Source organism: Oncorhynchus masou, unplaced genomic scaffold, assembly GCF_036934945.1.
Source record: "Oncorhynchus masou masou isolate Uvic2021 unplaced genomic scaffold, UVic_Omas_1.1 unplaced_scaffold_181, whole genome shotgun sequence".
In the NCBI taxonomy this organism is placed as follows: domain Eukaryota; kingdom Metazoa; phylum Chordata; class Actinopteri; order Salmoniformes; family Salmonidae; genus Oncorhynchus; species Oncorhynchus masou.
This window is the reverse complement of record NW_027016550.1, coordinates 1,876,840-1,899,370: the sequence shown is the minus strand read 5'-3', so window position 1 is coordinate 1,899,370 and position 22,531 is coordinate 1,876,840. Positions and strand designations below refer to the sequence as shown.

Genomic DNA, 22,531 nt, shown 5'->3' with positions numbered 1-22,531 from the left:
ATAGGTCTACTTCCATGTGTAATCAGGTATCTATAGGTCTACTTCCATGTGTAATCAGGTAGTCTATAGGTCTACTTCCATGTGTAATCAGGTAGTCTATAGGTCTACTTCCATGTGTAATCAGGGCCAGGTAGTCTATAGGTCTACTTACATGTGTAATCAGGTATCTATAGGTCTACTTCCATGTGTAATCAGGTAGTCTATAGGTCTACTTCCATGAGTAATCAGGTAGTCTATAGGTCTACTTCTATGTGTAATCAGGTAGTCTATAGGTCTACCTCACTGTGTAATCAGGTAGTCTATAGGTCTACTTCCATGTGTAATCAGGTAGTCTATTGGTCTACTTCACTGTGTAATCAGGCCAGGTAGTCTATAGGTCTACTTCCATGTGTAATCAGGTTGTCTATAGGTCTACTGCACTGTGTAATCAGGCCAGGTAGTCTATAGTCTACTTCCATGTGTAATCAGGCCAGGTAGTCTATAGTCTACTTCTATGTGTAATCAGGTAGTCTATAGGTCTACTTCCATGTGTAATCAGGCCAGGTAGTCTATAGGTCTACTTCACTGTGTAATCAGGTAGTCTATAGGTCTACTTCTATGTGTAATCAGGTAGTCTATAGTCTACTTCCATGTGTAATCAGGTAGTCTATAGGTCTACTTCCATGTGTAATCAGGTAGTCTATAGGTCTACTTCCATGTGTAATCAGGTAGTCTATAGGTCTACTTCACTGTGTAATCAGGTAGTCTATTGGTCTACTTCCATGTGTAATCAGGTAGTCTATAGGTCTACTTCCATGTGTAATCAGGCCAGGTAGTCTATAGGTCTACTTCCATGTGTAATCAGGCCAGGTAGTCTATAGGTCTACTTCCATGTGTAATCAGGCCAGGTAGTCTATAGGTCTACTTCCATGTGTAATCAGGTAGTCTATAGGTCTACTTCCATGTGTAATCAGGCCAGGTAGTCTATAGGTCTACTTCCATGTGTAATCAGGGCCAGGTAGTCTATAGGTCTACTGCACTGTGTAATCAGGTAGTCTATAGGTCTACTTCACTGTGTAATCAGGTAGTCTATAGGTCTACTTCCATGTGTAATCAGGGCCAGGTAGTCTATAGGTCTACTTCTATGTGTAATCAGGTAGTCTATAGGTCTACTTCCATGTGTAATCAGGGCCAGGTAGTCTATAGGTCTACTTCTATGTGTAATCAGGTAGTCTATTGATCTACTTCACTGTGTAATCAGGTAGTCTATAGGTCTACTTCCATGTGTAATCAGGGCCAGGTAGTCTATAGGTCTACTTCCATGTGTAATCAGGTAGTCTATAGGTCTACTTCTATGTGTAATCAGGGCCAGGTAGTCTATAGGTCTACTTCCATGTGTAATCAGGTAGTCTATAGGTCTACTTCCATGTGTAATCAGGTAGTCTATAGGTCTACTTCACTGTGTAATCAGGTAGTCTATAGGTCTACTTCACTGTGTAATCAGGTAGTCTATAGGTCTACTTCACTGTGTAATCAGGTAGTCTATAGGTCTACTTCACTGTGTAATCAGGTAGTCTATAGGTCTACTTCCATGTGTAATCAGGGCCAGGTAGTCTATAGGTCTACTTCACTGTGTAATCAGGTAGTCTATAGGTCTACTTCTATGTGTAATCAGGTAGTCTATAGGTCTACTTCCATGTGTAATCAGGTAGTCTATAGGTCTACTTCCATGTGTAATCAGGTAGTCTATAGGTCTACTTCCATGTGTAATCAGGTAGTCTATTGGTCTACTTCCATGTGTAATCAGGTAGTCTATAGGTCTACTTCCATGTGTAATCAGGCCAGGTAGTCTATAGGTCTACTTCCATGTGTAATCAGGCCAGGTAGACTATAGGTCTACTTCCATGTGTAATCAAGCCAGGTAGTCTATAGGTCTACTTCCATGTGTAATCAGGTAGTCTATAGGTCTACTTCCATGTGTAATCAGGCCAGGTAGTCTATAGGTCTACTTCCATGTGTAATCAGGGCCAGGTAGTCTATAGGTCTACTGCACTGTGTAATCAGGTAGTCTATAGGTCTACTTCACTGTGTAATCAGGTAGTCTATAGGTCTACTTCCATGTGTAATCAGGTAGTCTATAGGTCTACTTCCATGTGTAATCAGGGCCAGGTAGTCTATAGTCTACTTCTATGTGTAATCAGGTAGTCTATAGGTCTACTTCACTGTGTAATCAGGTAGTCTATTGGTCTACTTCCATGTGTAATCAGGTAGTCTATAGGTCTACCTCACTGTGTAATCAGGTAGTCTATAGGTCTGCTTCTATGTGTAATCAGGTAGTCTATAGGTCTACTTCCAAGTGTAATCAGGCCAGGTAGTCTATAGGTCTACTTCCATGTGTAATCAGGGCCAGGTAGTCTATAGGTCTACTTCTATGTGTAATCAGGTAGTCTATAGGTCTACTTCCATGTGTAATCAGGGCCAGGTAGTCTATAGGTCTACTTCTATGTGTAATCAGGTAGTCTATTGATCTACTTCACTGTGTAATCAGGTAGTCTATAGGTCTACTTCCATGTGTAATCAGGGCCAGGTAGTCTATAGGTCTACTTCCATGTGTAATCAGGTAGTCTATAGGTCTACTTCTATGTGTAATCAGGGCCAGGTAGTCTATAGGTCTACTTCCATGTGTAATCAGGGCCAGGTAGTCTATAGGTCTACTTCTATGTGTAACCAGGTAGTCTATTGATCTACTTCACTGTGTAATCAGGTAGTCTATAGGTCTACTTCCATGTGTAATCAGGGCCAGGTAGTCTATAGGTCTACTTCCATGTGTAATCAGGTATCTATAGGTCTACTTCCATGTGTAATCAGGTAGTCTATAGGTCTACTTCCATGTGTAATCAGGTAGTCTATAGGTCTACTTCCATGTGTAATCAGGGCCAGGTAGTCTATAGGTCTACTTCCATGTGTAATCAGGTATCTATAGGTCTACTTCCATGTGTAATCAGGTAGTCTATAGGTCTACTTCCATGTGTAATCAGGTAGTCTATAGGTCTACTTCTATGTGTAATCAGGTAGTCTACAGGTCTACCTCACTGTGTAATCAGGTAGTCTATAGGTCTACTTCCATGTGTAATCAGGTAGTCTATTGGTCTACTTCACTGTGTAATCAGGCCAGGTAGTCTATAGGTCTACTTCCATGTGTAATCAGGTTGTCTATAGGTCTACTGCACTGTGTAATCAGGCCAGGTAGTCTATAGTCTACTGCACTGTGTAATCAGGTAGTCTATAGGTCTACTTCCATGTGTAATCAGGTAGTCTATAGGTCTACCTCACTGTGTAATCAGGTAGTCTATAGGTCTACTTCTATGTGTAATCAGGTAGTCTATAGGTCTACTTCCATGTGTAATCAGGTAGTCTATAGGTCTACTTCCATGTGTAATCAGGTAGTCTATAGGTCTACTTCCATGTGTAATCAGGCCAGGTAGTCTATAGGTCTACTTCCATGTGTAATCAGGCCAGGTAGTCTATAGGTCTACTTCCATGTGTAATCAGGCCAGGTAGTCTATAGGTCTACTTCCATGTGTAATCAGGTAGTCTATAGGTCTACTTCCATGTGTAATCAGGCCAGGTAGTCTATAGGTCTACTTCCATGTGTAATCAGGGCCAGGTAGTCTATAGGTCTACTGCACTGTGTAATCAGGTAGTCTATAGGTCTACTTCACTGTGTAATCAGGTAGTCTATAGGTCTACTTCCATGTGTAATCAGGTAGTCTATAGGTCTACTTCCATGTGTAATCAGGGCCAGGTAGTCTATAGGTCTACTTCCATGTGTAATCAGGTAGTCTATAGGTCTACTTCTATGTGTAATCAGGGCCAGGTAGTCTATAGGTCTACTTCCATGTGTAATCAGGTAGTCTATAGGTCTACTTCCATGTGTAATCAGGTAGTCTATAGGTCTACTTCACTGTGTAATCAGGTAGTCTATAGGTCTACTTCACTGTGTAATCAGGTAGTCTATAGGTCTACTTCACTGTGTAATCAGGTAGTCTATAGGTCTACTTCACTGTGTAATCAGGTAGTCTATAGGTCTACTTCCATGTGTAATCAGGGCCAGGTAGTCTATTGGTCTACTTCACTGTGTAATCAGGTAGTCTATAGGTCTACTTCTATGTGTAATCAGGTAGTCTATAGGTCTACTTCCATGTGTAATCAGGTAGTCTATAGGTCTACTTCCATGTGTAATCAGGTAGTCTATAGGTCTACTTCCATGTGTAATCAGGTAGTCTATTGGTCTACTTCCATGTGTAATCAGGTAGTCTATAGGTCTACTTCCATGTGTAATCAGGCCAGGTAGTCTATAGGTCTACTTCCATGTGTAATCAGGCCAGGTAGTCTATAGGTCTACTTCCATGTGTAATCAGGCCAGGTAGTCTATAGGTCTACTTCCATGTGTAATCAGGTAGTCTATAGGTCTACTTCCATGTGTAATCAGGCCAGGTAGTCTATAGGTCTACTTCCATGTGTAATCAGGGCCAGGTAGTCTATAGGTCTACTGCACTGTGTAATCAGGTAGTCTATAGGTCTACTTCACTGTGTAATCAGGTAGTCTATAGGTCTACTTCCATGTGTAATCAGGTAGTCTATAGGTCTACTTCCATGTGTAATCAGGGCCAGGTAGTCTATAGTCTACTTCTATGTGTAATCAGGTAGTCTATAGGTCTACTTCACTGTGTAATCAGGTAGTCTATTGGTCTACTTCCATGTGTAATCAGGTAGTCTATAGGTCTACCTCACTGTGTAATCAGGTAGTCTATAGGTCTGCTTCTATGTGTAATCAGGTAGTCTATAGGTCTACTTCCAAGTGTAATCAGGCCAGGTAGTCTATAGGTCTACTTCCATGTGTAATCAGGGCCAGGTAGTCTATAGGTCTACTTCTATGTGTAATCAGGTAGTCTATAGGTCTACTTCCATGTGTAATCAGGGCCAGGTAGTCTATAGGTCTACTTCTATGTGTAATCAGGTAGTCTATTGATCTACTTCACTGTGTAATCAGGTAGTCTATAGGTCTACTTCCATGTGTAATCAGGGCCAGGTAGTCTATAGGTCTACTTCCATGTGTAATCAGGTAGTCTATAGGTCTACTTCTATGTGTAATCAGGGCCAGGTAGTCTATAGGTCTACTTCCATGTGTAATCAGGGCCAGGTAGTCTATAGGTCTACTTCCATGTGTAATCAGGTATCTATAGGTCTACTTCCATGTGTAATCAGGTAGTCTATAGGTCTACTTCCATGTGTAATCAGGTAGTCTATAGGTCTACTTCCATGTGTAATCAGGGCCAGGTAGTCTATAGGTCTACTTCCATGTGTAATCAGGTATCTATAGGTCTACTTCCATGTGTAATCAGGTAGTCTATAGGTCTACTTCCATGTGTAATCAGGTAGTCTATAGGTCTACTTCTATGTGTAATCAGGTAGTCTATAGGTCTACCTCACTGTGTAATCAGGTAGTCTATAGGTCTACTTCCATGTGTAATCAGGTAGTCTATTGGTCTACTTCACTGTGTAATCAGGCCAGGTAGTCTATAGGTCTACTTCCATGTGTAATCAGGTTGTCTATAGGTCTACTGCACTGTGTAATCAGGCCAGGTAGTCTATAGTCTACTGCACTGTGTAATCAGGTAGTCTATAGGTCTACTTCCATGTGTAATCAGGTAGTCTATAGGTCTACCTCACTGTGTAATCAGGTAGTCTATAGGTCTACTTCCATGTGTAATCAGGTAGTCTATAGGTCTACTTCCATGTGTAATCAGGTAGTCTATAGGTCTACGTCTATGTGTAATCAGGCCAGGTAGTCTATAGGTCTACTTCCATGTGTAATCAGGTAGTCTATAGGTCTACTTCCATGTGTAATCAGGTAGTCTATAGGTCTACTTCCATGTGTAATCAGGCCAGGTAGTCTATAGGTCTACTTCCATGTGTAATCAGGCCAGGTAGTCTATAGGTCTACTTCCATGTGTAATCAGGCCAGGTAGTCTATAGGTCTACTTCCATGTGTAATCAGGTAGTCTATAGGTCTACTTCCATGTGTAATCAGGCCAGGTAGTCTATAGGTCTACTTCCATGTGTAATCAGGGCCAGGTAGTCTATAGGTCTACTGCACTGTGTAATCAGGTAGTCTATAGGTCTACTTCACTGTGTAATCAGGTAGTCTATAGGTCTACTTCCATGTGTAATCAGGTAGTCTATAGGTCTACTTCCATGTGTAATCAGGGCCAGGTAGTCTATAGGTCTACTTCCATGTGTAATCAGGTAGTCTATAGGTCTACTTCTATGTGTAATCAGGGCCAGGTAGTCTATAGGTCTACTTCCATGTGTAATCAGGTAGTCTATAGGTCTACTTCCATGTGTAATCAGGTAGTCTATAGGTCTACTTCACTGTGTAATCAGGTAGTCTATAGGTCTACTTCACTGTGTAATCAGGTAGTCTATAGGTCTACTTCACTGTGTAATCAGGTAGTCTATAGGTCTACTTCACTGTGTAATCAGGTAGTCTATAGGTCTACTTCCATGTGTAATCAGGGCCAGGTAGTCTATTGGTCTACTTCACTGTGTAATCAGGTAGTCTATAGGTCTACTTCTATGTGTAATCAGGTAGTCTATAGGTCTACTTCCATGTGTAATCAGGTAGTCTATAGGTCTACTTCCATGTGTAATCAGGTAGTCTATAGGTCTACTTCCATGTGTAATCAGGTAGTCTATTGGTCTACTTCCATGTGTAATCAGGTAGTCTATAGGTCTACTTCCATGTGTAATCAGGCCAGGTAGTCTATAGGTCTACTTCCATGTGTAATCAGGCCAGGTAGTCTATAGGTCTACTTCCATGTGTAATCAGGCCAGGTAGTCTATAGGTCTACTTCCATGTGTAATCAGGTAGTCTATAGGTCTACTTCCATGTGTAATCAGGCCAGGTAGTCTATAGGTCTACTTCCATGTGTAATCAGGGCCAGGTAGTCTATAGGTCTACTGCACTGTGTAATCAGGTAGTCTATAGGTCTACTTCACTGTGTAATCAGGTAGTCTATAGGTCTACTTCCATGTGTAATCAGGTAGTCTATAGGTCTACTTCCATGTGTAATCAGGGCCAGGTAGTCTATAGTCTACTTCTATGTGTAATCAGGTAGTCTATAGGTCTACTTCACTGTGTAATCAGGTAGTCTATTGGTCTACTTCCATGTGTAATCAGGTAGTCTATAGGTCTACCTCACTGTGTAATCAGGTAGTCTATAGGTCTGCTTCTATGTGTAATCAGGTAGTCTATAGGTCTACCTCACTGTGTAATCAGGTAGTCTATAGGTCTACTTCTATGTGTAATCAGGGCCAGGTAGTCTATAGGTCTACTTCCATGTGTAATCAGGGCCAGGTAGTCTATAGGTCTACTTCTATGTGTAATCAGGTAGTCTATTGATCTACTTCACTGTGTAATCAGGTAGTCTATAGGTCTACTTCCATGTGTAATCAGGGCCAGGTAGTCTATAGGTCTACTTCCATGTGTAATCAGGTATCTATAGGTCTACTTCCATGTGTAATCAGGTAGTCTATAGGTCTACTTCCATGTGTAATCAGGTAGTCTATAGGTCTACTTCCATGTGTAATCAGGGCCAGGTAGTCTATAGGTCTACTTCCATGTGTAATCAGGTATCTATAGGTCTACTTCCATGTGTAATCAGGTAGTCTATAGGTCTACTTCCATGTGTAATCAGGTAGTCTATAGGTCTACTTCTATGTGTAATCAGGTAGTCTATAGGTCTACCTCACTGTGTAATCAGGTAGTCTATAGGTCTACTTCCATGTGTAATCAGGTAGTCTATTGGTCTACTTCACTGTGTAATCAGGCCAGGTAGTCTATAGGTCTACTTCCATGTGTAATCAGGTTGTCTATAGGTCTACTGCACTGTGTAATCAGGCCAGGTAGTCTATAGTCTACTGCACTGTGTAATCAGGTAGTCTATAGGTCTACTTCCATGTGTAATCAGGTAGTCTATAGGTCTACCTCACTGTGTAATCAGGTAGTCTATAGGTCTACTTCTATGTGTAATCAGGTAGTCTATAGGTCTACTTCCATGTGTAATCAGGTAGTCTATAGGTCTACTTCCATGTGTAATCAGGTAGTCTATAGGTCTACTTCCATGTGTAATCAGGTAGTCTATAGGTCTACTTCTATGTGTAATCAGGCCAGGTAGTCTATAGGTCTACTTCCATGTGTAATCAGGTAGTCTATAGGTCTACTTCCATGTGTAATCAGGTAGTCTATAGGTCTACTTCCATGTGTAATCAGGTAGTCTATAGGTCTACTTCTATGTGTAATCAGGTAGTCTATAGTCTACTTCCATGTGTAATCAGGTAGTCTATAGGTCTACTTCCATGTGTAATCAGGTAGTCTATAGGTCTACTTCTATGTGTAATCAGGGCCAGGTAGTCTATAGGTCTACTTCCATGTTTAATCAGGTAGTCTATAGGTCTACTTCACTGTGTAATCAGGTAGTCTATAGGTCTACTGCACTGTGTAATCAGGTAGTCTATAGGGCTACTTCCATGTGTAATCAGGTAGTCTATAGGTCTACTTCCATGTGTAATCAGGCCAGGTAGTCTATAGGTCTACTTCCATGTGTAATCAGGGCCAGGTAGTCTATAGGTCTACTTCCATGTGTAATCAGGTAGTCTATAGGTCTACTTCACTGTGTAATCAGGTAGTCTATTGGTCTACTTCCATGTGTAATCAGGTAGTCTATAGGTCTACTTCCATGTGTAATCAGGTAGTCTATAGGTCTACTTCCATGTGTAATCAGGTAGTCTATAGGTCTACTTCCATGTGTAATCAGGGCCAGGTAGTCTATAGGTCTACTTCCATGTGTAATCAGGTAGTCTATAGGTCTACTTCTATGTGTAATCAGGGCCAGGTAGTCTATAGGTCTACTTCCATGTGTAATCAGGTAGTCTATAGGTCTACTTCCATGTGTAATCAGGGCCAGGTAGTCTATAGGTCTACTTCCATGTGTAATCAGGTATCTATAGGTCTACTTCCATGTGTAATCAGGTAGTCTATAGGTCTACTTCCATGTGTAATCAGGTAGTCTATAGGTCTACTTCCATGTGTAATCAGGGCCAGGTAGTCTATAGGTCTACTTCCATGTGTAATCAGGTATCTATAGGTCTACTTCCATGTGTAATCAGGTAGTCTATAGGTCTACTTCTATGTGTAATCAGGTAGTCTATAGGTCTACCTCACTGTGTAATCAGGTAGTCTATAGGTCTACTTCCATGTGTAATCAGGTAGTCTATTGGTCTACTTCACTGTGTAATCAGGCCAGGTAGTCTATAGGTCTACTTCCATGTGTAATCAGGTTGTCTATAGGTCTACTGCACTGTGTAATCAGGCCAGGTAGTCTATAGTCTACTTCTATGTGTAATCAGGCCAGGTAGTCTATAGTCTACTGCACTGTGTAATCAGGTAGTCTATAGGTCTACTTCCATGTGTAATCAGGCCAGGTAGTCTATAGTCTACTTCTATGTGTAATCAGGTAGTCTATAGGTCTACTTCCATGTGTAATCAGGCCAGGTAGTCTATAGGTCTACTTCACTGTGTAATCAGGTAGTCTATAGGTCTACTTCTATGTGTAATCAGGTAGTCTATAGTCTACTTCCATGTGTAATCAGGTAGTCTATAGGTCTACTTCCATGTGTAATCAGGTAGTCTATAGGTCTACTTCCATGTGTAATCAGGTAGTCTATAGGTCTACTTCCATGTGTAATCAGGTAGTCTATTGGTCTACTTCCATGTGTAATCAGGTAGTCTATAGGTCTACTTCCATGTGTAATCAGGCCAGGTAGTCTATAGGTCTACTTCCATGTGTAATCAGGCCAGGTAGTCTATAGGTCTACTTCCATGTGTAATCAGGCCAGGTAGTCTATAGGTCTACTTCCATGTGTAATCAGGTAGTCTATAGGTCTACTTCCATGTGTAATCAGGCCAGGTAGTCTATAGGTCTACTTCCATGTGTAATCAGGGCCAGGTAGTCTATAGGTCTACTGCACTGTGTAATCAGGTAGTCTATAGGTCTACTTCACTGTGTAATCAGGTAGTCTATAGGTCTACTTCCATGTGTAATCAGGTAGTCTATAGGTCTACTTCCATGTGTAATCAGGTAGTCTATAGGTCTACTTCACTGTGTAATCAGGTAGTCTATAGGTCTACTTCACTGTGTAATCAGGTAGTCTATAGGTCTACTTCACTGTGTAATCAGGTAGTCTATAGGTCTACTTCACTGTGTAATCAGGTAGTCTATAGGTCTACTTCCATGTGTAATCAGGGCCAGGTAGTCTATTGGTCTACTTCACTGTGTAATCAGGTAGTCTATAGGTCTACTTCTATGTGTAATCAGGTAGTCTATAGGTCTACTTCCATGTGTAATCAGGTAGTCTATAGGTCTACTTCCATGTGTAATCAGGTAGTCTATAGGTCTACTTCCATGTGTAATCAGGTAGTCTATTGGTCTACTTCCATGTGTAATCAGGTAGTCTATAGGTCTACTTCCATGTGTAATCAGGCCAGGTAGTCTATAGGTCTACTTCCATGTGTAATCAGGCCAGGTAGTCTATAGGTCTACTTCCATGTGTAATCAGGCCAGGTAGTCTATAGGTCTACTTCCATGTGTAATCAGGTAGTCTATAGGTCTACTTCCATGTGTAATCAGGCCAGGTAGTCTATAGGTCTACTTCCATGTGTAATCAGGGCCAGGTAGTCTATAGGTCTACTGCACTGTGTAATCAGGTAGTCTATAGGTCTACTTCACTGTGTAATCAGGTAGTCTATAGGTCTACTTCCATGTGTAATCAGGTAGTCTATAGGTCTACTTCCATGTGTAATCAGGGCCAGGTAGTCTATAGTCTACTTCTATGTGTAATCAGGTAGTCTATTGGTCTACTTCCATGTGTAATCAGGTAGTCTATAGGTCTACCTCACTGTGTAATCAGGTAGTCTATAGGTCTGCTTCTATGTGTAATCAGGTAGTCTATAGGTCTACTTCCAAGTGTAATCAGGCCAGGTAGTCTATAGGTCTACTTCCATGTGTAATCAGGGCCAGGTAGTCTATAGGTCTACTTCTATGTGTAATCAGGTAGTCTATAGGTCTACTTCCATGTGTAATCAGGGCCAGGTAGTCTATAGGTCTACTTCCATGTGTAATCAGGTAGTCTATAGGTCTACTTCTATGTGTAATCAGGGCCAGGTAGTCTATAGGTCTACTTCCATGTGTAATCAGGTAGTCTATAGGTCTACTTCCATGTGTAATCAGGGCCAGGTAGTCTATAGGTCTACTTCCATGTGTAATCAGGTATCTATAGGTCTACTTCCATGTGTAATCAGGTAGTCTATAGGTCTACTTCCATGTGTAATCAGGTAGTCTATAGGTCTACTTCCATGTGTAATCAGGGCCAGGTAGTCTATAGGTCTACTTCCATGTGTAATCAGGTATCTATAGGTCTACTTCCATGTGTAATCAGGTAGTCTATAGGTCTACTTCCATGTGTAATCAGGTAGTCTATAGGTCTACTTCTATGTGTAATCAGGTAGTCTATAGGTCTACCTCACTGTGTAATCAGGTAGTCTATAGGTCTACTTCCATGTGTAATCAGGTAGTCTATTGGTCTACTTCACTGTGTAATCAGGCGAGGTAGTCTATAGGTCTACTGCACTGTGTAATCAGGTAGTCTATAGGTCTACTTCTATGTGTAATCAGGTAGTCTATAGGTCTACTTCCATGTGTAATAAGGCCAGGTAGTCTATAGGTCTACTTCCATGTGTAATCAGGGCCAGGTAGTCTATAGGTCTACTTCCATGTGTAATCAGGTTGTCTATAGGTCTACTTCCATGTGTAATCAGGTAGTCTATAGGTCTACTGCACTGTGTAATCAGGCCAGGTAGTCTATAGGTCTACTTCCATGTGTAATCAGGTAGTCTATAGGTTTACTTCCATGTGTAATCAGGTAGTCTATAGGTCTACTTCTATGTGTAATCAGGTAGTCTATTGGTCTACTTCACTGTGTAATCAGGCCAGGTAGTCTATAGGTCTACTTCCATGTGTAATCAGGTTGTCTATAGGTCTACTGCACTGTGTAATCAGGCCAGGTAGTCTATAGTCTACTTCTATGTGTAATCAGGCCAGGTAGTCTATAGTCTACTGCACTGTGTAATCAGGTAGTCTATAGGTCTACTTCCATGTGTAATCAGGGCCAGGTAGTCTATAGTCTACTTCTATGTGTAATCAGGTAGTCTATAGGTCTACTTCCATGTGTAATCAGGTAGTCTATAGGTCTACTTCCATGTGTAATCAGGTAGTCTATAGGTCTACTTCTATGTGTAATCAGGTAGTCTATTGGTCTACTTCACTGTGTAATCAGGCCAGGTAGTCTATAGGTCTACTTCCATGTGTAATCAGGTAGTCTATAGGTCTACTTCCATGTGTAATCAGGGCCAGGTAGTCTATAGTCTACTTCTATGTGTAATCAGGTAGTCTATAGGTCTACTTCCATGTGTAATCAGGTAGTCTATAGGTCTACTTCCATGTGTAATCAGGTAGTCTATAGGTCTACTTCCATGTGTAATCAGGTAGTCTATAGGTCTACTTCCATGTGTAATCAGGTAGTCTATAGGTCTACTTCCATGTGTAATCAGGTAGTCTATAGGTCTACTTCTATGTGTAATCAGGCCAGGTAGTCTATAGGTCTACTTCCATGTGTAATCAGGCCAGGTAGTCTATAGGTCTACTGCACTGTGTAATCAGGTAGTCTATAGGTCTACTTCCATGTGTAATCAGGCCAGGTAGTCTATAGGTCTACTTCCATGTGTAATCAGGCCAGGTAGTCTATAGGTCTACCTCACTGTGTAATCAGGTAGTCTATAGGTCTACTTCTATGTGTAATCAGGTAGTCTATAGGTCTACTTCCATGTGTAATCAGGTAGTCTATAGGTCTACTTCCATGTGTAATCAGGTAGTCTATAGGTCTACTGCACTGTGTAATCAGGGCCAGGTAGTCTATAGTCTACTTCTATGTGTAATCAGGTAGTCTATAGGTCTACTTCCATGTGTAATCAGGCCAGCTAGTCTATAGGTCTACTTCACTGTGTAATAAGGCCAGGTAGTCTATAGGTCTACTGCACTGTGTAATCAGGTAGTCTATAGGTCTACTTCACTGTGTAGTCAGGTAGTCTATAGGTCTACTGCACTGTGTAATAAGGCCAGGTAGTCTATAGGTCTACTTCCATGTGTAATCAGGTAGTCTATAGGTCTACTTCCATGTGTAATCAGGTAGTCTATAGGTCTACTTCACTGTGTAATCAGGTAGTCTATAGGTCTACTGCACTGTGTAATAAGGCCAGGTAGTCTATAGGTCTACTTCCATGTGTAATCAGGTAGTCTATAGGTCTACTTCTATGTGTAATCAGGTAGTCTATAGGTCTACTTCTATGTGTAATCAGGGCCAGGTAGTCTATAGGTCTACTTCTATGTGTAATCAGGCAACAATCAACACATGCGGTCCTACACCACAGTCTGTACTCACCAGTTCCTGTAGTGGACTAAATGGGGTCGGCACCAGTCTGTACTCACCAGTTCCTGTAGTGGACTAAATGGGGTCGACACCAGTCTGTACTCACCAGTAACCTGCAGTGGTCTAAATGGGGTCGACACCAGTCTGTACTCACCAGTTCCTGTAGTGGACTAAATGGGGTCGGCACCAGTCTGTACTCACCAGTTCCTGTAGTGGACTAAATGGGGTCGACACCAGTCTGTACTCACCAGTTCCTGCAGTGGTCTAAATGGGGTCGACACCAGTCTGTACTCACCAGTTCCTGTAGTGGACTAAATGGGGTCGACACCAGTCTGTACTCACCAGTAACCTGCAGTGGTCTAAATGGGGTCGACACCAGTCTGTACTCACCAGTTCCTGTAGTGGACTAAATGGGGTCGGCACCAGTCTGTACTCACCAGTTCCTGTAGTGGACTAAATGGGGTCGACACCAGTCTGTACTCACCAGTTCCTGCAGTGGTCTAAATGGGGTCGACACCAGTCTGTACTCACCAGTTCCTGTAGTGGACTAAATGGGGTCGACACCAGTCTGTACTCACCAGTTTCTGCAGTGCAGCCACCTCCTCTGGCAGATAACACAGGCCTGTCCTGTTGAGTTTCAGCCATCTCAGACTGCTCATAGACTTCACATGCTCAGGGAAGTAACCTCCCTGGGGGGAGGAAGAGAGAGAGAGACTGTTGATTTCCCTTTTCTATATTATCTACCTCACTTTCTTTGGCAATGTTAACATGTTTCCCATGCCAATAAAGCCCCTTGAATTGAATTGAGAGAGAGAGGAAGAGAGCGAGAGAGGAAGAGAGCGAGAGAGAGGAAGGGGAAGAGAGCGAGAGAGGGGAAGGGGAAGAGAGCGAGGGGAAGGGGAAGAGGAAGCGAGGGGAAGGGGAAGCGAGGGGAAGGGGAAGAGAGCGAGAGGAAGGGGAAGGGGAAGAGGAAGCGAGGGAGCGGGGAAGAGGAAGCGAGGGAGCGGAAGAGGAAGCGAGGGAGAGGGGAAGAGGAAGCGAGGGAGAGGGGAAGAGGAAGCGAGGGAGAGGGGAAGAGGAAGCGAGGGAGCGGGGAAGAGGAAGCGAGGGAGAGGGGAAGAGGAAGCGAGGGAGAGGGGAAGAGGAAGCGAGGGAGAGGGGAAGAGGAAGCGAGGGAGAGGGGAAGAGGAAGCGAGGGAGAGGGGAAGAGGAAGCGAGGGAGAGGGAAGAGGAAGCGAGGGAGAGGGGAAGAGGAAGCGAGGGAGAGGGGAAGAGGAAGCGAGGGAGAGGGGAAGAGGAAGCGAGGGAGAGGGGAAGAGGAAGCGAGGAGAGGGGGAAGAGGAAGCGAGGGAGAGGGGAAGAGGAAGCGAGGGAGAGGGGAAGAGGAAGCGAGGGAGAGGGGAAGAGGAAGCGAGGGAGAGGGGAAGAGGAAGCGAGGGAGAGGGGAAGAGGAAGCGAGGGAGAGGGGAAGAGGAAGCGAGGGAGAGGGGAAGAGGAAGCGAGGGAGAGGGGAAGAGGAAGCGAGGGAGAGGGGAAGAGGAAGCGAGGGAGAGGAGAAGAGAGCGAGAGAGGGGAAGAGAGCGAGAGAGGGGAAGAGAGCGAGAGAGGGGAAGAGAGCGAGAGAGGGGAAGAGAGAAACACAGACAGGGTTAGGGGCCAACACACTACAGTGCTAGCCTGTCCCAGATGTGTTTGTGCTCTTGCTAACCCCACTGCTGTCATTGTCAACACTAGGTCTATGTCAGGGTAGCAACAGACTGGGACTCAACACTAGGTCTATGTCAGGTAAACAACAGACTGGGACTCAACACTAGGTCTACGTCAGGTTAACAACAGCACAGACAGACTGGGACTCAACACTAGGTCTATGTCAGGTCAACAACAGACTGGGACTCAACACTAGGTCTACGTCAGGTTAACAACAGCACAGACAGACTGGGACTCAACACTAGGTCTATGTCAGGTTAACAACAGACTGGGACTCAACACTAGGTCTATGTCAGGTTAACAACAGACTGGGACTCAACACTAGGTCTATGTCAGGTTAACAACAGGCCAGACAGACTGGGACTCAACACTAGGTCTACGTCAGGTTAACAACAGGCCAGACAGACTGGGACTCAACACTAGGTCTATGTCAGGTTAACAACAGACTGGGACTCAACACTAGGTCTATGTCAGGTTAACAACAGACTGGGACTAAACACTAGGTCTACGTCAGGTTAACAACAGACTGGGACTCAACACTAGGTCTATGTCAGGTTAACAACAGACTGGGACTCAACACTAGGTCTATGTCAGGTTAACAACAGGCCAGACAGACTGGGACTCAACACTAGGTCTATGTCAGGTTAACAACAGACTGGGACTCAACACTAGGTCTATGACAGGTTAACAACAGACTGGGACTCAACACTAGGTCTACGTCAGGTTATCAACAGACTGGGACTCAACACTAGGTCTATGTCAGGTTAACAACAGACTGGGACTCAACACTAGGTCTACGTCAGGTTATCAACAGACTGGGACTCAACACTAGGTCTACGTCAGGTTATCAACAGACTGGGACTCAACACTAGGTCTATGTCAGGTTAACAACAGACTGGGACTCAACACTAGGTCTATGTCAGGTTAACAACAGACTGGGACTCAACACTAGGTCTATGTCAGGTTAACAACAGACTGGGACTCAACACTAGGTCTACATCAGGTTATCAACAGACTGGGACTCAACACTAGGTCTATGTCAGGTTAACAACAGACTGGGACTCAACACTAGGTCTATGTCAGGTTAACAACAGGCCAGACAGACTGGGACTCAACACTAGGTCTATGTCAGGTTAACAACAGACTGGGACTCAACACTAGGTCTATGTCAGGTTAACAACAGACTGGGACTCAACACTAGGTCTATGTCAGGTTAACAACAGACTGGGACTCAACACTAGGTCTATGTCAGGTTAACAACAGGCCAGACAGACTGGGACTCAACACTAGGTCTATGTCAGGTTAACAACAGACTGGGACTCAACACTAGGTCTATGTCAGGTCAACAACAGACTGGGACTCAACACTAGGTCTACGTCAGGTTAACAACAGACTGGGACTCAACACTAGGTCTATGTCAGGTCAACAACAGACTGGGACTCAACACTAGGTCTATGTCAGGTTAACAACAGACTGGGACTCAACACTAGGTCTATGTCAGGTTAACAACAGACTGGGACTCAACACTAGGTCTATGTCAGGTCAACAACAGACTGGGACTCAACACTAGGTCTATGTCAGGTTAACAACAGACTGGGACTCAACACTAGGTCTACGTCAGGTTAACAACAGGCCAGACAGACTGGGACTCAACACTAGGTCTATGTCAGGTTAACAACAGACTGGGACTCAACACTAGGTCTACGTCAGGTTAACAACAGACTGGGACTCAACACTAGGTCTATGTCAGGTTAACAACAGGCCAGACAGACTGGGACTCAACACTAGGTCTATGTCAGGTTAACAACAGACTGGGACTCAACACTAGGTCTATGTCAGGTTAACAACAGACCAGACAGACTGGGACTCAACACTAGGTCTATGTCAGGTTAACAGACTGGGACTCAACACTAGGTCTATGTCAGGTTAACAACAGGCTGGGACTCAACACTAGGTCTATGTCAGGTTAACAACAGACTGGGACTCAACACTAGGTCTACGTCAGGTTAACAACAGACTGGGACTCAACACTAGGTCTATGTCAGGTTAACAACAGGCCAGACAGACTGGGACTCAACACTAGGTCTATGTCAGGTTAACAACAGACTGGGACTCAACACTAGGTCTATGTCAGGTTAACAACAGACTGGGACTCAACACTAGGTCTATGTCAGGTTAACAACAGGCCAGACAGACTGGGACTCAACACTAGGTCTATGTCAGGTTAACAACAGACTGGGACTCAACACTAGGTCTATGTCAGGTTAACAACAGGCCAGACAGACTGGGACTCAACACTAGGTCTATGTCAGGTTAACAACAGACTGGGACTCAACACTAGGTCTATGTCAGGTCAACAACAGACTGGGACTCAACACTAGGTCTATGTCAGGTTAACAACAGACTGGGACTCAACACTAGGTCTATGTCAGGTTAACAACAGACTGGGACTCAACACTAGGTCTACGTCAGGTTAACAACAGACTGGGACTCAACACTAGGTCTATGTCAGGTTAACAACAGACTGGGACTCAACACTAGGTCTATGTCAGGTTAACAACAGACTGGGACTCAACACTAGGTCTATGTCAGGTTAACAACAGGCTGGGACTCAACACTAGGTCTATGTCAGGTCAACAACAGACTGGGACTCAACACTAGGTCTATGTCAGGTCAACAACAGACTGGGACTCAACACTAGGTCTATGTCAGGTTATCAACAGGCCAGACAGACTGGGACTCAACACTAGGTCTATGTCAGGTTAACAACAGACTGGGACTCAACACTAGGTCTATGTCAGGTCAACAACAGACTGGGACTCAACACTAGGTCTACGTCAGGTTAACAACAGACTGGGACTCAACACTAGGTCTATGTCAGGTTAACAACAGACTGGGACTCAACACTAGGTCTATGTCAGGTTAACAACAGACTGGGACTCAACACTAGGTCTATGTCAGGTTAACAACAGGCCAGACAGACTGGGACTCAACACTAGGTCTATGTCAGGTCAACAACAGACTGGGACTCAACACTAGGTCTATGTCAGGTTAACAACAGACTGGGACTCAACACTAGGTCTATGTCAGGTTAACAACAGACTGGGACTCAACACTAGGTCTATGTCAGGTTAACAACAGACTGGGACTCAACACTAGGTCTATGTCAGGTCAACAACAGACTGGGACTCAACACTAGGTCTATGTCAGGTTAACAACAGACTGGGACTCAACACTAGGTCTACGTCAGGTTAACAACAGGCCAGACAGACTGGGACTCAACACTAGGTCTATGTCAGGTTAACAACAGACTGGGACTCAACACTAGGTCTACGTCAGGTTAACAACAGACTGGGACTCAACACTAGGTCTATGTCAGGTTAACAACAGACCAGACAGACTGGGACTCAACACTAGGTCTATGTCAGGTTAACAACAGACTGGGACTCAACACTAGGTCTACGTCAGGTTAACAACAGACTGGGACTCAACACTAGGTCTATGTCAGGTTAACAACAGGCCAGACAGACTGGGACTCAACACTAGGTCTATGTCAGGTTAACAACAGACTGGGACTCAACACTAGGTCTATGTCAGGTTAACAACAGACCAGACAGACTGGGACTCAACACTAGGTCTATGTCAGGTTAACAGACTGGGACTCAACACTAGGTCTATGTCAGGTTAACAACAGGCTGGGACTCAACACTAGGTCTATGTCAGGTTAACAACAGACTGGGACTCAACACTAGGTCTACGTCAGGTTAACAACAGACTGGGACTCAACACTAGGTCTATGTCAGGTTAACAACAGGCCAGACAGACTGGGACTCAACACTAGGTCTATGTCAGGTTAACAACAGACTGGGACTCAACACTAGGTCTATGTCAGGTTAACAACAGGCCAGACAGACTGGGACTCAACACTAGGTCTATGTCAGGTTAACAACAGACTGGGACTCAACACTAGGTCTATGTCAGGTTAACAACAGGCCAGACAGACTGGGACTCAACACTAGGTCTATGTCAGGTTAACAACAGACTGGGACTCAACACTAGGTCTATGTCAGGTCAACAACAGACTGGGACTCAACACTAGGTCTATGTCAGGTTAACAACAGACTGGGACTCAACACTAGGTCTATGTCAGGTTAACAACAGACTGGGACTCAACACTAGGTCTACGTCAGGTTAACAACAGACTGGGACTCAACACTAGGTCTATGTCAGGTTAACAACAGACTGGGACTCAACACTAGGTCTATGTCAGGTCAACAACAGACTGGGACTCAACACTAGGTCTATGTCAGGTTAACAACAGGCTGGGACTCAACACTAGGTCTATGTCAGGTCAACAACAGACTGGGACTCAACACTAGGTCTATGTCAGGTCAACAACAGACTGGGACTCAACACTAGGTCTATGTCAGGTTATCAACAGGCCAGACAGACTGGGACTCAACACTAGGTCTATGTCAGGTTAACAACAGACTGGGACTCAACACTAGGTCTATGTCAGGTTAACAACAGACTGGGACTCAACACTAGGTCTATGTCAGGTTAACAACAGACTGGGACTCAACACTAGGTCTATGTCAGGTTAACAACAGACTGGGACTCAACACTAGGTCTATGTCAGGTCAACAACAGACTGGGACTCAACACTAGGTCTACGTCAGGTAAACAACAGACTGGGACTCAACACTAGGTCTACGTCAGGTTAACAACAGACTGGGACTCAACACTAGGTCTATGTCAGGTTAACAACAGACTGGGACTCAACACTAGGTCTATGTCAGGTTAACAACAGACTGGGACTCAACACTAGGTCTATGTCAGGTTAACAACAGACTGGGACTCAACACTAGGTCTATGTCAGGTTAACAACAGGCCAGACAGACTGGGACTCAACACTAGGTCTACGTCAGGTTAACAGCAGACTGGGACTCAACACTAGGTCTATGTCAGGTTAACAACAGACTGGGACTCAACACTAGGTCTATGTCAGGTTAACAACAGACTGGGACTCAACACTAGGTCTATGTCAGGTTAACAACAGACTGGGACTCAACACTAGGTCTATGTCAGGTTAACAACAGGCCAGACAGACTGGGACTCAACACTAGGTCTATGTCAGGTTAACAACAGGCCTGACAGACTGGGACTCAACACTAGGTCTATGTCAGGTTAACAACAGACTGGGACTCAACACTAGGTCTATGTCAGGTTATCAACAGACTGGGACTCAACACTAGGTCTATGTCAGGTTAACATCCGACTGGGACTCAACACTAGGTCTATGTCAGGTTAACAACAGACTGGGACTCAACACTAGGTCTATGTCAGGTTAACAACAGACTGGGACTCAACACTAGGTCTATGTCAGGTTAACAACAGGCCAGACAGACTGGCACTCAACACTAGGTCTATGTCAGGTTAACAACAGGCCTGACAGACTGGGACTCAACACTAGGTCTATGTCAGGTTAACAACAGACTGGGACTCAACACTAGGTCTATGTCAGGTTATCAACAGACTGGGACTCAACACTAGGTCTATGTCAGGTTAACATCCGACTGGGACTCAACACTAGGTCTATGTCAGGTTAACATCCGACTGGGACTCAACACTAGGTCTATGTCAGGTTATCAACAGACTGGGACTCAACACTAGGTCTACGTCAGGTCAACAACAGACTGGGACTCAACACTAGGTCTACGTCAGGTTAACAACAGATTGGGACTCAACACTAGGTCTATGTCAGGTTAACAACAGGCCAGACAGACTGGCACTCAACACTAGGTCTATGTCAGGTTAACAACAGACTGGGACTCAACACTAGGTCTATGTCAGGTTAACAACAGACTGGGACTCAACACTAGGTCTATGTCAGGTTAACAACAGACTGGACTCAACACTAGGTCTATGTCAGGTCAACAACAGACTGGGACTCAACACTAGGTCTACGTCAGGTTAACAACAGGCTGGGACTCAACACTAGGTCTATGTCAGGTTAACAACAGACTGGGACTCAACACTAGGTCTATGTCAGGTTAACAACAGACTGGGACTCAACACTAGGTCTATGTCAGGTTAACAACAGACTGGGACTCAACACTAGGTCTATGTCAGGTTAACAACAGACTGGGACTCAACACTAGGTCTACGTCAGGTTAACAACAGACTGGGACTCAACACTAGGTCTATGTCAGGTTAACAACAGACTGGGACTCAACACTAGGTCTATGTCAGGTTAACAACAGACTGGGACTCAACACTAGGTCTATGTCAGGTTAACAACAGACTGGGACTCAACACTAGGTCTACGTCAGGTTAACAACAGACTGGGACTCAACACTAGGTCTATGTCAGGTTAACAACAGGCCAGACAGACTGGGACTCAACACTAGGTCTATGTCAGGTTAACAACAGACCAGACAGACTGGGACTCAACACTAGGTCTACGTCAGGTTAACAACAGACTGGGACTCAACACTAGGTCTACGTCAGGTTAACAACAGACTGGGACTCAACACTAGGTCTACGTCAGGTTAACAACAGACTGGGACTCAACACTAGGTCTATGTCAGGTTAACAACAGACTGGGACTCAACACTAGGTCTATGTCAGGTTAACAACAGGCCAGACAGACTGGGACTAAACACTAGGTCTATGTCAGGTTAACAACAGACTGGGACTCAACACTAGGTCTATGTCAGGTTAACAACAGACTGGGACTCAACACTAGGTCTATGTCAGGTTAACAACAGACTGGGACTCAACACTAGGTCTATGTCAGGTTAACAACAGACTGGGACTCAACACTAGGTCTACGTCAGGTTAACAACAGACTGGGACTCAACACTAGGTCTATGTCAGGTTATCAACAGACTGGGACTCAACACTAGGTCTATGTCAGGTTAACAACAGGCCAGACAGACTGGGACTCAACACTAGGTCTATGTCAGGTTAACAACAGGCCAGACAGACTGGGACTCAACACTAGGTCTATGTCAGGTTATCAACAGACTGGGACTCAACACTAGGTCTACATCAGGTTAACAACAGACTGGGACTCAACACTACGTCTATGTCAGGTTAACAACAGGCTGGCACTCAACACTAGGTCTACGTCAGGTTAACAACAGGCCAGACAGACTGGGACTCAACACTAGGTCTATGTCAGGTTAACAACAGGCCAGACAGACTGGGACTCAACACTAGGTCTATGTCAGGTTAA

At 44.2% G+C, this 22,531-nt stretch overlaps 1 protein-coding gene across 2 annotated transcripts in view; it reads right to left on the bottom strand.

Moving 5' to 3' along the window:
- Positions 1-22,531, bottom strand: part of LOC135538769 (protein flightless-1 homolog) — a 92,340-nt gene that overhangs the window by 67,479 nt on the left and 2,330 nt on the right. For both annotated transcript variants that reach the window (XM_064964682.1, XM_064964683.1), the window contains exon 2: positions 14,163-14,273. In XM_064964682.1, coding sequence (XP_064820754.1) covers positions 14,163-14,273 — 111 coding nt within the window. The remainder of the gene's footprint in view (positions 1-14,162; positions 14,274-22,531) is intronic.